This window comes from Arachis ipaensis, chromosome B03 (assembly GCF_000816755.2).
Source record: "Arachis ipaensis cultivar K30076 chromosome B03, Araip1.1, whole genome shotgun sequence".
In the NCBI taxonomy this organism is placed as follows: Eukaryota; Viridiplantae; Streptophyta; class Magnoliopsida; order Fabales; family Fabaceae; genus Arachis; species Arachis ipaensis.
Window position 1 is genome coordinate 24,390,299 of NC_029787.2, and position 13,125 is coordinate 24,403,423.

At 36.4% G+C, this 13,125-nt stretch overlaps 2 protein-coding genes across 5 annotated transcripts; one reads left to right on the plus strand and one right to left on the minus strand.

Annotated features, from left to right (window-relative positions):
• On the plus strand, positions 476-6,446 carry LOC107630022 (cation-chloride cotransporter 1-like). 4 transcript variants are annotated; one of them, XM_021118479.1, is made up of 4 exons: positions 476-653; positions 2,109-2,223; positions 4,535-4,799; positions 5,462-6,446. In XM_021118479.1, exon 4 carries the CDS (start codon positions 5,578-5,580, stop codon positions 6,232-6,234), a length of 657 nt encoding a protein of 218 aa, XP_020974138.1. In that variant the 5' UTR covers positions 476-653; positions 2,109-2,223; positions 4,535-4,799; positions 5,462-5,577; the 3' UTR covers positions 6,235-6,446. The 4 variants fall into 4 exon arrangements, with proteins under 4 accessions (XP_020974138.1, XP_020974137.1, XP_020974136.1 ...); XM_021118478.1 differs by having other exon boundaries at positions 4,561-4,799; XM_021118477.1 differs by lacking the exon at positions 476-653 and having other exon boundaries at positions 1,934-2,223.
• LOC107630023 (pentatricopeptide repeat-containing protein At4g21300-like) lies at positions 7,353-12,976 on the minus strand. Its single transcript, XM_016333017.2, is given in 4 exon segments — positions 7,353-8,670; positions 8,673-10,148; positions 11,978-12,079; positions 12,153-12,976. Coding segments are annotated over 2 exon segments (2,430 nt in total). The 5' UTR covers positions 9,979-10,148; positions 11,978-12,079; positions 12,153-12,976; the 3' UTR covers positions 7,353-7,546.

A 13,125-nucleotide genomic window follows, 5' to 3' on the forward strand; every position in this document is an offset into this window, starting at 1 on the left:
GACTTCCCGCTCAAGATCCTATTAGACACCTTAGAGACTTTCAAGGTGTGTGCTCAACAACTAGGCGGAAGGGTTCCGATGAGGTTGCTATTTGGTTGCTTGCCTTCCCATTCTCTCTAGAGAGAAGAGCTAAAGAGTGGTTTTACACTTTGCCCGATGAGATTGTTGGTGATTGGAATTTGCTTAGAAGGGAGTTCTTAGATAAATTCTTTCTTCCGGAGGTGACAGATAGATTGAGGAAAGAAATTTCATGCATTGTCCAAGGTGAATTGGAAACACTTTGAGTATTGGGAACGGTTTCGAAAACTTCTTGACTCATGCCCTCACCATATGATTGACACTCTAGTGTTGATTAGCTATTTTTGCCAAGGAATGAAACCTCAAGACAAGATCCTTTTGGATGCTTGACGACGACCAAATTGCATAGGTTAGGAATTTGATTATCAAAATGGAATTGGCGTTGTAAGTATAGTCCTAACCCAACAAATTGACCAAAATTTATGGGATTGTTGTGACCATTCTTTTATGCTTTATTGTATTTGGAGGAGTAAAGATGATAAATCGGGTTGCACCTGCATTTCTCGTTCCTGTTTTATTCTCAGTCATCTGCATATTCTTGGGAATGTTTGTGGCTATGAAGGATAAACCTTCAGGTTTGTTCTTTTTTTCTAAGTCATCCAGTTTGTCATTTTCATTAAAGGATCCATGTTTTAGTTCCATCCAATGCTCATGCACACATGTACACATTTTTCCTAGGCAACCAATACTTGGTTGATTTTCAGAAGCAAGTTGCACTTATGGGATTTTCTCTTTCTGTTTCTTTTGTTTCTTAATGAACACGTTCTTTTTTGGGTTGGAGTGAGAGATTAAGGATCTTGGAACATCATATATAGTACTTTCAATAACAGAGTGTGGTAGAAGTAGCCTAACTCTAATGAAAACTTCTTTTAGTTTATCAATGGGGTAAAACTTCTGTCTCTTTAACTGTTATCAAAAGGATAAAATGCAATGAATTATTTGAATTCTGATTTATCAATTTTAGGAGAACCATTATCTGACAAGAGCATAACCAAATATTCCAGAATATCAACTCATGCATAAAGATTTGTAACTTTTCCGACTGGATCTGGAAATATTTGTTCTAGATTACATTTGTTACTAAATTTTTTTATATAATATTATGCAACTAAATTTTAACATTATTTGACTTGTATTTCATCTTACTGTGGAATAGCTGTAATCAAGTCGAGGCTTATTAGTAGTCTTTTAAGTGACTGGCAAAGTTGCATAGAAAAAGAATAGAAATTGTTCATGTCAACAGTAGGCTTTGAAGACAATCTAGACTTTAGCAGTTTTTGAATTGACTGGCAAAGTTGCATGGGATAAAATAGAAATGGTTCATGTCTAGAATTGTGCTGCTGTAACACATACCACAACAATGTTTGTTTGTTCTTTTATTTATTTTTTTTTTTTTTGACAAAAAGTGAATCAGAATCAGTGGCAAGGCCCTAATAAACATGTTAAAATTTCATAACAAAAGGGTCGTGAACTGTTTAGTAAAGTGACAGACATTGACATTGTCCTCATTTATAATATAGAAATTGCTAATAGATTCTCAACCTTGATATTTGGTTTAAAAATTAGGATCTTTCTTTTCAGAATTGGTTCTTATTCCTGAATGAGAGATTAAAGTGTTCTGTCTTCACCTGTGGTTATTTGAAGAATCTGGTACCCCAAAGGTTCTGACGTGACAAGTCATGCTACATTGTCAAAAGCTTTGTAGCACATAAAGAAAATCAAGGAAACCAACTAATCAACTATGCTTCTCTCCTTTTCTTGAAGGAGTGAGAGTGAAAAATCAATTAAATAATAGGGAAGTAGGGAAATAAGAGTCGATGGGGTTCTTTTTTTTTCTTTTGCATTCAATACTGAATTTACTTATCAACTTGTAGAACCCACATTGCTTGTAATCCCTTGATGATGAGTGTTGAGGGCTTTTTTATTTATTTTTTTTTTAAAAATAGGAAAGACATTTTTTGCTTATAAATGTGTATTTACAAATGTTTTTTGTTCACATATTTTTCCCCCTTTATCCATGTTTGATTCAGAGGGATTTACTGGTTTGAGTTGGGAGACAATTAAAGATAATTGGAGTTCAGATTATCAAAAAACTAATGATGCTGGAATCCCAGAAACTGATGGCCATGTAAGCTGGAATTTCAAGTAGGTCTTTCTCATTCGTTTACATTCATTTGCCCTATTTTACCAATATAACTTACAATGATTGTGCATGCATCTTAAATCTGTCAATGAATGATGTGGGGGGCAAAATGCTTTAATTTTAGGTGATAAAGTTTGATGAAGTTGAGAGAATGAGAAGAGTGTAAGAGGAGAAGAGAAAAGAGAAAAGAGATCGGGAAAGAAAATGAGAATGAGTGTTACGTCTTTATGTGTAATAACACTGAGGCCCAATTTGGGCAAATAGCTTAATTAAGCTCTTTTTGAAAAAATAGTTTAAACAATAAATGTTTATATTAAAAGTAGTCTATAAATAAGTTATTTTGTGTTTGATTTTTCAGTTCTAAAAGTGTTTATTTTAAAAGAAATGTGATTAAAAGCTTTTTATTGTGAGAAAAGTAATTTTTTTTTAACTTTTCCATAAATACTTAAATAACTTCTTAGAAAGCTATAATTTGGTTTTGAAAATTGCACTAGATATTAATACTACTACTTTTCATAAGTCAAAAGCTAAAAAAAAGTAACTTTTGAAGCTTCCTAAATGGGTCCTAAGCTCATGGCCTTATATACAGTGAGGATACAGATAGCTTACACTTAAGTTAATTATTCATTCTAACATATTCTAGCAGGTTCTGATCTTCCTGCACTAACTGAATCTAACTGATTCTGACTTCTCTAGACTTTTCTAGACACTTCTAGAACCTCTCTTTAGCTTAATCTATTATTAGGCAATCCTATACAATACATTTTAGGAAATGTCTCTATATCTATATCTTTTATATACAATATATATAATGAGGAAACCAAAAAGTAATTGATTTTGGTCTCCAAATTTTTTACTAGTTTTACCCTTATATCATGTATAACTGCTTTTAGTAGTTATTTTTCTTTCCTCCACAGACTTTACATTATCATTGCATCTTCGTATCTTCTTCTATTTGTTATGTTTCGAATTTAAAAAACAAAATACTCAACCAAAATCCATTTAAAAGTATAAATAAAAATTTGACTTGACAAGCATGCAGTGCCTAACAAGTCCTTAGTAGCAATAGTATGGATTCATTATACTTAATCTTCATATGTTACGGCTGAATCAACTGAAGTATTACACTAAATGGTAATTGACACTCCTGTGTCTGCTGTTCTTCATTGGCTGATATAATAACTTAATGACGCAGGATTTTTAAATTAGACAGGAGAATGGTTTTAATTTCATTTAATTAATTTGATTTGCTTGAGGCCTAAAGATTCTCGATGAGTTTGGAAGTAAGGAGTTCTCTGTTAGTGATTTTCAGCTAGTGGGTTCTTTCCTTTCCAAAAAATACACGAGCACTGCAAAAATTGACGTCTGCAGCAGGATATTGCATTAGTTGGAGCAAAATATCTGAATTTAGTGAAAAGAAACTACTCGTTCACAGGGCAATTCCACAATTTACCGAATCTACCAGAAAGCTTGATCTATATAGATCTTGCAGTAGGGAACTGCAAATGAAGGCAAGCCAATGATGTGGAATCTAAATTGAACATTAAACAGAATGGGGTCAAACAATGTTATTAATGTTTATTCAATTAGGAACAACGGTCCCAAAAAAATGACTTTGACAGAAGATTTAGATTTAGATAGGTGAATAGGGTTAAACAAAGGAAGGTGAGACTCTAATTCATTGACCTCTCTACCATTGTAGTTTAGAATAAAAATGGTGAGAGATAATGGTAAGCAATAACTGCAAAAAACAAGAGGGCAGACATCCTAAAATCTAATTTCCCCATCTTTCCAATGCCTTTGATGTTAATAAGCCCTCAAGGATGTTGCTTAAATTTGTTCAACTCTATTATGAGGAAGAGGAACCAGGTAAAGCAAGAGAAAGATTTACATAGGATTGAAATATAAAAATCCTCACCAGGGTTTTAAAACTTCTGTACATTGAAGATGAAATATCGAAGCTTGAAATAGACCTGAAATAGGTAGCCCTTAGCTCCTATTCCATAATTATATTGTAACTTTTTATATTAAGTATATGCCATCAAGCCCAACATTTTACTGATGATATGAAACTAGATTTTATAAGTTGCTGTCAGTTGCAAACCAGTTCTGTGGTCCCAATCAACATGGGCTGCAGGAGAAAGATTTAGAAAATTTTTCACTATTTAAGATTATTTATCACTATAATTGATAAAGTTAAAATTATTTCACATTTAATGCAGGATCCTGAGGGACCAATTTGTTTAAGCATTTTCTAGTTTATGATATTGGAATGACTTTTCAATTTTTCTAATTATATTCTTTCCTTCCCAGTTCATTAGTATGCCTCTTTTTCCCAGCTGTGACAGGAATAATGGCAGGTTCTAATAGATCAGCTTCTCTAAAAGATACTCAGCAATCAATTCCTATTGGGACATTATCTGCAACACTTATTACTACTTCTCTGTGTTTTATTTCTGTTATTTTTTGGCACTGTTGCCACCAGAGAGAAGCTTTTAACAGACAAGTAATTTTTGGTTCGAAACTTCTTTGTATAATTGTTTCCTCATAGCACTTCGGAGCCTTCGATCACTAAGAGGTATATACCTTTCAAATTCAGTCAACTAGATAATATGATACAATATATTATGCATTAATGTTGTTGATCCTGGCATCAAGGCATGATTGGTTGGAGAAAGAAGAAATATTACTCTTAAGGTCCTTGAGAGCTTTCAAGAAAACGACTAAAGAACGAAGGACCAAATTACCCATGAAAATCTGTCTCTGAAAATTTTTTCAATGAAAAAAATAATTAAAATCCTTGAGGAAAATAGCCCAAGAAACATCATGTTGCAGACAAAATCAACACTTTTTGTTCTGACATGGATACTTTTGTCATTGACATGATTTATCATGCATAATTGATACTTCACTCAAAAGAAAAACAAAATAGCTATAATTTATTAATTGGGAATTAAGTTGTTCACTGAACTTTGTGTTCATGGATAATTTCATACTTTAAGTATTCTCATTAAGTTTTTTCAATTCAATGACAACATTAATGAACTTTCTGTGTACAGAATAATCTATTAAGGTTGATATTTAGGCTTCAAGTTTAATCTTTTTGCATTGCTTCTCTTTACCAACTCTATGTATGACGAAATTTAATGTCAGTTGCTTTATGTATAGTATATTTTTTGTAGAAAACCAAGTATGCCCAAAACAATTTTTATCTATTAACTTATTTTGTAATGTCCGTAGAAAACCAAGTACACCCAAAGAATTGGTATCCAATTCCACTCGTGTTTTGCCGGCCCTGGGGTCAACTACCAGAAAATGTTCCATGTCATCCCAAACTTGCAGATTTTGCTAACTGTATGAAGAAGAAAGGTCGAGGAATGTCTATATTTGTCTCTATACTGGATGGAGACTACCATGAATGTGCTGAAGATGCCAAGTCTGCTTGTAAACAGCTCACTACCTACATTAATTACAAGAATTGTGAAGGTATGGCTGAGATTGTTGTCGCCCCTAATATGTCTAAAGGCTTTCGTGGTATCGTTCAGACAATGGGCCTTGGGAATCTCAAGCCAAACATTGTGGTGATGCGCTACCCAGAGATCTGGCGTTGGGAGAACTTAACAGAAATCCCCAAGACATTTGTTGGTATATTTAACGACTGCATTGTTGCAAACAAGGCAGTAGTCATAGTGAAGGGTCTTGATGAGTGGCCCAATGAGTACCAGAAGCAGTACGGCACGATTGACCTCTACTGGATTGTGAGAGATGGTGGTCTCATGCTGCTGCTTCTTACCAAGGACAGCTTTGAGAGTTGCAAAATTCAGGTTTTCTGCATTGCAGAAGAGGATGCAGATGTAGAAGTGCTGAAAGCTGATGTGAGAAAATTCCTTTATGATCTTCGGATGCAAGCAGAAGTCTTTGTCATTCCCATTTCTTCACAAGAAAATGGTGGGTCTCCCCAGGATGAGTCACAGATGCATGTTTGTATGCTATGCTTGTTTGTATCTTCCTAGTCCATGTCTCTTCCTAAGTTCTGAGCTTCTCTTCCTTTTCATTCTCTCGTTTTCCTTTTCTCTCTAACTTCACTCCATTTTCTCTCTCAATTATTTTATCTGACTACTCTGCAATTGGTTGCCTCTGTGGTTCATTCATGGGTGAATAAGTATGCTATTTGTTGTAAGTGTTGTCTTTAAATTTTATTATTTCAAGAAAAAGGACAAATAAATCTTTAATCTTTTGTTGGAGAAACAAATTGTTTCCTAATAAAAAAATACAAAAATGTCTATCACTTCTTAAAATACAAGAAACTTGGGTTCTTCCTCGTCCATTTTGTCGTATAAACTATAATGCCGTCGACTGATGTGTCCGTTACAAGTTTGACATGACTGTAATATGCGACATAGGATTAGTGTTAAAATAATCTGTGTTAGGGTTTATACTTTGTTAAAATACTGTTAATTTGGTTTAAATACCATTAGATAAATTAAATTTATACTAAAAGAATTCGAGTGGTATTAGTGATTATTTTTTAATAAGTGATTGTTGATGTTGCACTATTTAACTTCTCAGGAGGATGATACATTTGTTCTGTCGGTGGGAATATTATTAAAAACTCCATTAAGGATTCCCAAACATAATATTTCCAGAAATATAATTTTTTGGAATATATTTCTTAACCTTAAATCAAACGATCACTAGTAATTTTTGAAACACTTTAGCAAACGGTTAGATGAAGATTAATAAAATTTTTAAATATATTCATGTTTGTTAATAATCAAAATTCAAGAAACATTCAAAGCTAACAAGGTGTTTTGAGAGACTTGTTTGATTGGCAATTTGTGTTTGTTTGTCAAGATATTGTTGCTTTAGATCCTTTTGTTTGCTATTGTGTTATCTCCCTGTATAACCCTCTGACTTTGTAGTTACTCTCTCTGGAGAGCGTCTTCTAAACTAATCGATAAAAATATAAAATATAAAATAAGAAAAAAAATGAAATAAAAAACAACCCAAAAGATGTAACTCGTGATAATACTTTAGTAGTAACCACATGAAGTGGTATTGTTGGGACGACAAACACAATTGAATTGATGATCACTAGTTTCAATTTTCAAATATCAGCATGAAAGAATACAAATTAGTCCAATTTTGGGACTACAAAAAAATTGAATTGATGATCACTAGTTTTAGTTTTCCATTATCAGCATGAAAGAATACAAAATTGGTGGCTAATATTTAGTGTACGCCATTTTTATAATAATATGGATTACATAGAACAAAACTTTTGCTCTTGGTGATGCTTGGAATATAGACATTAGTTGTTTCCATTCAAGTTTTTACAACGACTTGTGGATGCCGTGGAAGGTATGGTTGAGGAACATAACCCTGCTTTTTTAACTCAAGGAGAAGACTCTCCAGAATCAAATAGATCTCAAAAGATTGTGGGTGACTACCATCGGCAGCAAAAAACATATGGGTGCTGCCGTTCACATCAATCCAGCTGTATCCGCATATTTTCTGAACTCCTTTTTCCTTCATTCGACTTCGAATCTTAAGAACATCTGACCACTCCCCTGCACCGGCATGTATATTCGAAAGTAATACATAGTACCCCGAATTTTGGGGGTCTAACTCCAGAAGATGTTCGGAAGCTAGTCTGGCCAACTCAACATTGCCATGAACCCGACAAGCTCCTAGTAATGTCCCCCAAACACCTGCGTCCGGAGCAAGCGGCATGCTCTTTATAGTATTGAATGCCTCGTGCAAACGACCAGCTCGACCATACAAATCTACCATGCATGCATAGTGCTCCATCTTAGCACAAATCCCATAACTTTCAGTCATGCAACGGAAATATGATATGCCTTCATCAACTAGGCCAGCATGAGCACAAGCAGATATTATAACAAGGAAAGTAACGTGATCCGGGTGAATCCCGGCTTTTAACATTTCATGGAATAGATCGAGACATTCCCTGGGGTGACCATGGTTTCCATATGCAGCAATGATGCTATTCCATGAAATTTCATTCCTCCAGTACATCAGGTCAAACACATACTGAGCCATGGCTAATTTTCCACATTTAGAATACATGTCTATCAGTGCACTTGCAACAATAGTGTCAGAAGTAAATGCATTTCTTATCACAAAGCCGTGCATCTCTTTCCCAGAATAGAGTGCCGGTATATTTGCACTCGCAGAAAGTGCAGATGATAGGCTCACGGAATCAAACTTGGTTCCACTCCTTCCCATTCCACGAAAAATATTAATAGCCATTTCTGGTTTACCATTCTGTGAGAAGCTTGCAATCATTGAGTTCCAACATACACTATCTCTTTCAGGCATCCTTCTGAAAAATTGATATGCAAGATCTAGTCTTCCACATTTTGAATACATATCTGTGATGGCAGACCCCACATGAAGCACACTATCAAGTTGATTTTTCAGAATGTCCCATTAAGTACATAGCCCGAGATCATAGCTGTACAAACTGCAACATCAACTGAAGTATTCTGCTGGAAAATCTTGCATGCCATATCCACGTCCCTATTCTTTAAGTATACGTCAATAAGTGAACTCTTTAAATAAACATCAAAAGGAATCCTGTGCCGGACTATATAACCATGAATTTCTTTACAATGTTTGGTACTACTACTACCAGATTCAACAATAGAAGGAAGGAAACTTGCGAAAGTGATCGAATCTGGTTTGACACTAGCAGAGATCATTGCATTAAATAAAGTTAAGGCCTCATCTGCCAATCCATTTTGCACATATCCAGCAATCAACCCATTCCAAGTAACTGTATCAGTCTGTGGCATTGAATCAAATAACCTACGTGCATCAACAAGGTTACCACATTTAGAATACATGGAAAGTAGCGTGTTTGCTACCTGCGAATCATGCTGGAACCCACTACGAATAACAAGACCATGAAGCTGAGTACCAACATAAAACATCCCTCTTGTAGAGCATAATGATAACATACAAGTAAAAGTTACTGAATTGGGCTTGATATAACAATTCCTCATTTCCTGAAAAGTTTCTATTGCATTGTTAAAATCACCGCTAGTTACATAACCATTCAGCATGACATTCCACAAAACGCAGTCTCTTACGGACAATTCATCGAACACTTGCCTTGCATCATAAATACACCCATTATCTGCATACAACTTGATCAAGGCACTACCAACAAACAAGTCCACATCGATCCCTATTGGCCGAATTGTGTTATGCACCATCTTAGCCAATGCAACGTTATTTGAACCACCACAAGCTTTTATAATGTAAGGGAAAGTGTATTTATCAGGTGAGACTCCACTACCCAACATCATGAAGTAAAACAACAATGCAAAATCATGCCACCCCAACATCACAAACCCTCTTATCATCCAATTCCAGGGAAGTGCATAGCCCAACTCAAGCCTGAAAAACAAGTTCCTAGCATCCCTGATGCTACCACAAAGAACATACAACCCTGCAATTCTTGAACCCAACACATTGATATCACTCATTCCACAAACAGTGACCCGAGCATGAATTTGCTTGACCTGTGGAAGTAGAGAGGAATCAGAACAAGAACGGAACAGAGACTCCAATTGGGTTGTGAGAGGCTCTGGATGTTGTTGTGCGTTTGGAAAGCGGGGTTTTGGGATGGCATAATTGTAATTATCAGCGTGCACAGTGAATTTGGAAGTTGAAGCTGTAACATGTGAGAGAGTTCTGGTGCACGCAGAGCAAAGGTTTCTGTTGTACATTTGAAGATAGGGAAGTCATGAGACGGGTGAAACTGGATTTGTCCTGACCCAAACCAGGCCCTAAATATTGACCGGGTCTATTTTTGAGACTCTTACCCGACCTTAAACCCAATGAAACCTCATTACTTTCGGGCCACAAAATTGTCTTATACAAATTCCAACTCATCAATCTGCAAGAACAAATCCATATACCAAGAGTCGGATAGTTTGCTAGAATTGGACTCAAGAAATCAAGTATAAACTCATCCAATTACAAGCAAACTAGTGAAGGAAGCAAACAACAATCCAAATCTAATCGGGTCATATTCAAAAAAGAAGAATGTCCTAACTCAATGAAGCTATAACCCTTGATTGATAGCTCTTTCAAATCTTTGGGTAAAATGTAAAATGTTTACATCAACTTAATAATGAAAGAGCTTGAATTTGTATACAAAAGATTTCAGCAAAAGCATAATACTTATTAAGAAAACTGCAGTTACATCAACTCAACAAGTACTCAGAACAAATGTATATAACAAAAGTGCCTACATCGGGATAGAAGCATGAGATGGATGAATTATCCATAATTTCATCCAAAAAAGGGGGAAATGTTAATATGCTTCTTATAAACCATTTTAACAAGTTCTCTTCCTCCCATTAGTATTTATCTAAAATTCTAAACATAATGAAAAGGTAAACAAAACAAGAACAGAGAACAACCAAACCAATAAATAACAGAAAAATATGCTTAATAATGCCATAACATACAAATCAATATTTCTAACCAGAATTCAGAGATCAAGCATAAAAAAAATTAGTAGTTTCTTTTTTTTTTTCCTCTCCCCTTTCTTTCTATAGAAAAGATAACCATAATCACGGGATACTATCAACTATATAACTACTGCATATGTTTACACAACAAAGCAAGAAAATGTATAACACAAGTGACCTCTCTAGGGGAGAATAACCTAACTCATTCCCTTAAGTTCATCAAAAACCTCTAAAACTTTAGCTTCTTAATTTGAGTAAATAAAGTGGAAGTTAAACCCAAAATCAAGTCGTTTGGATCCAAAAACAAATTTCAGTTTCATTCCAAAATCTGAAGTGTTTCCAAAGGGTTCGAAAATTGTTTTCCTTTTTCTAAATCAAGATTTCAAAGAGTACTTCAGACTTTTCCCAAAACGTTGTAAAGTGAAATCAGTCAATCGAAATCCAGTTTCTTTTAAATCCACTAAAACTCCTCCAATTTGTGTACTTAAATCAAATTCCAAAACAGGAGAACTTTCATATTTAAATTGACTTTAAAACATAATTCCTTTCTTAAATAAATTGCATCCAAAACATATAGTTTTCTTAATAAAGTAAGTTCAAACATAATTTATTTACCAAACATTTAATTCAAACAGTTCATTATTTTCAAAATAACGTTTCATTCCAAATATCAGATTTTATAGAAATTTCGACAACATCTCCCCTAAAACTTGGACTTTGCCACCCTTTTCGGGTTCCAACCAAACCAATCCTCAACTCTTTTCCAAGGGATTCAAGACCAAATCAGTTTCCAGTAAGAAAATTCAGACTTTAATTACTGAAATCCTTTCAATTCAAAACAACCAAAAACCTCCATTTTGGACAAAATCAAACATTATTTCAATCAAACAAGCAATCATATTCATCCAATACAAATCAGACAATTCATAAGACTCACTTAATCACCAGAAATGCAATTCGCACATCATATCTATTTATAACAATTTCCAATTTAAAATAAATTAGTTTGTATGAAAAGCCCCTTCCTCAACTCGTCGAAACCACAACCCAAATGCGTCACAAAACCTTTTCTCTTAACCGAGTTCAACAGCAATCCACAATTCGGTCTTTGATCACTTCCAGAGTTCTCAGGCAACTTAAAAGCGACATACAACGCTCAGAACACGACTCTCCGTTACCAGGACCTCAGAGTTTATAATCAAACATAACAGAATACTAAAGCAGGGTTTTCTGAAACATGAATACTTACCGAACTAAGAAAACGAAACAGCAGCGTTCACTGAACCGGCTTGGCGGCAGCCCCAGCAACCACCTCGAGTGGCGGCGGCGACCAGATCTCCGGCGACGATAACTGAAACTAACATACAACGACAATGAAGCTTCCGAAAACCCAAATGAAAACGAAGACCAACTTAAACTCTTACCGGCAGGATTTTTCCAGCGACGGCGGCGAGGTTTTCCGGCTGCCAGAACTCCGGCGACGCGATTCCAGATGGCAGAGGGGATATGGAGCACTGGGGTTTTCAGCAAGCGGTGGCGGTGGCTCCCCGTCTTCCCTTCTGGTCGCGGTCCCTCTCCCTCAGACCAGATCGGCGCGGCTGTGCTTGTCACGACGGCGGTGACGTAGACGGCCCGGACAGTGACGGGAAAGGTCCCCTCCGGCAGCGGCTTCCCTTCCAGGTTCTCTTTCCCAGACGCGTCTTCTTCCCAGCAGCGGCGGAACCAAACAGTGGTGACAACCCCGAGCAGAACCGGTGACGAGCTTCACGGCGAGGGCGACGGCGGACAGCGGCGGCGATCTCGTGGCAGCAGAGCACGACGCCACTCTCCTCTGTTTCTCTCTTCCTTCTCGACGTGGGTTGATGGCACGACGGCGAGCAAGACACGGCGGGGTGTGACGGGTTCGGCGGAGTCACAGCGACGGTGACGCGACGGTGCAGCTTCGACGGCGTTCAGCTCCTCTGACGGCATAACGGCATAGGCGAGGTGCAGGAACGGCGGCTGTGGTGCGACGGTGGTTCTGAGAAGGGCGGCGGCGGCGAGTTCGGCGGTCTCCCTCTCCCGTCCGCGCTCTCTTTCTGTTCTTCTCCCTCTCTTCTTCAGTGTGGGTGTGTGCTTGTGTTAGTGTGTGTGCGCGTTGGTGAGTGTGTGCAGCGGGTGAGGTGAGTGGAGGGAGTGTGGTGGCTGCTGAAGGGGAAGGAAAGGTGAGGGTATTGGGTGGCTACGGTTTGTGTTTAAAATTGGGGATTTTGAGTTTAATTGGAGTAATGTAATTTTAATAAAATTTGAATATAGAGTATTAATTTAAAAAATTAATTTAATCTTTAAAATTATTTTAAAATATTATTTGTGATATAAAAATATTAATTGATTCTCAATCAATTTTTTTAATTGAAG

Excerpts from the sequence above, each read along its gene's own strand:
- LOC107630022 (XM_021118479.1), top strand. The coding sequence starts at position 5,578 with ATGAAGAAGAAAGGTCGAGGAATGTCTATATTTGTCTCTATACTGGAT.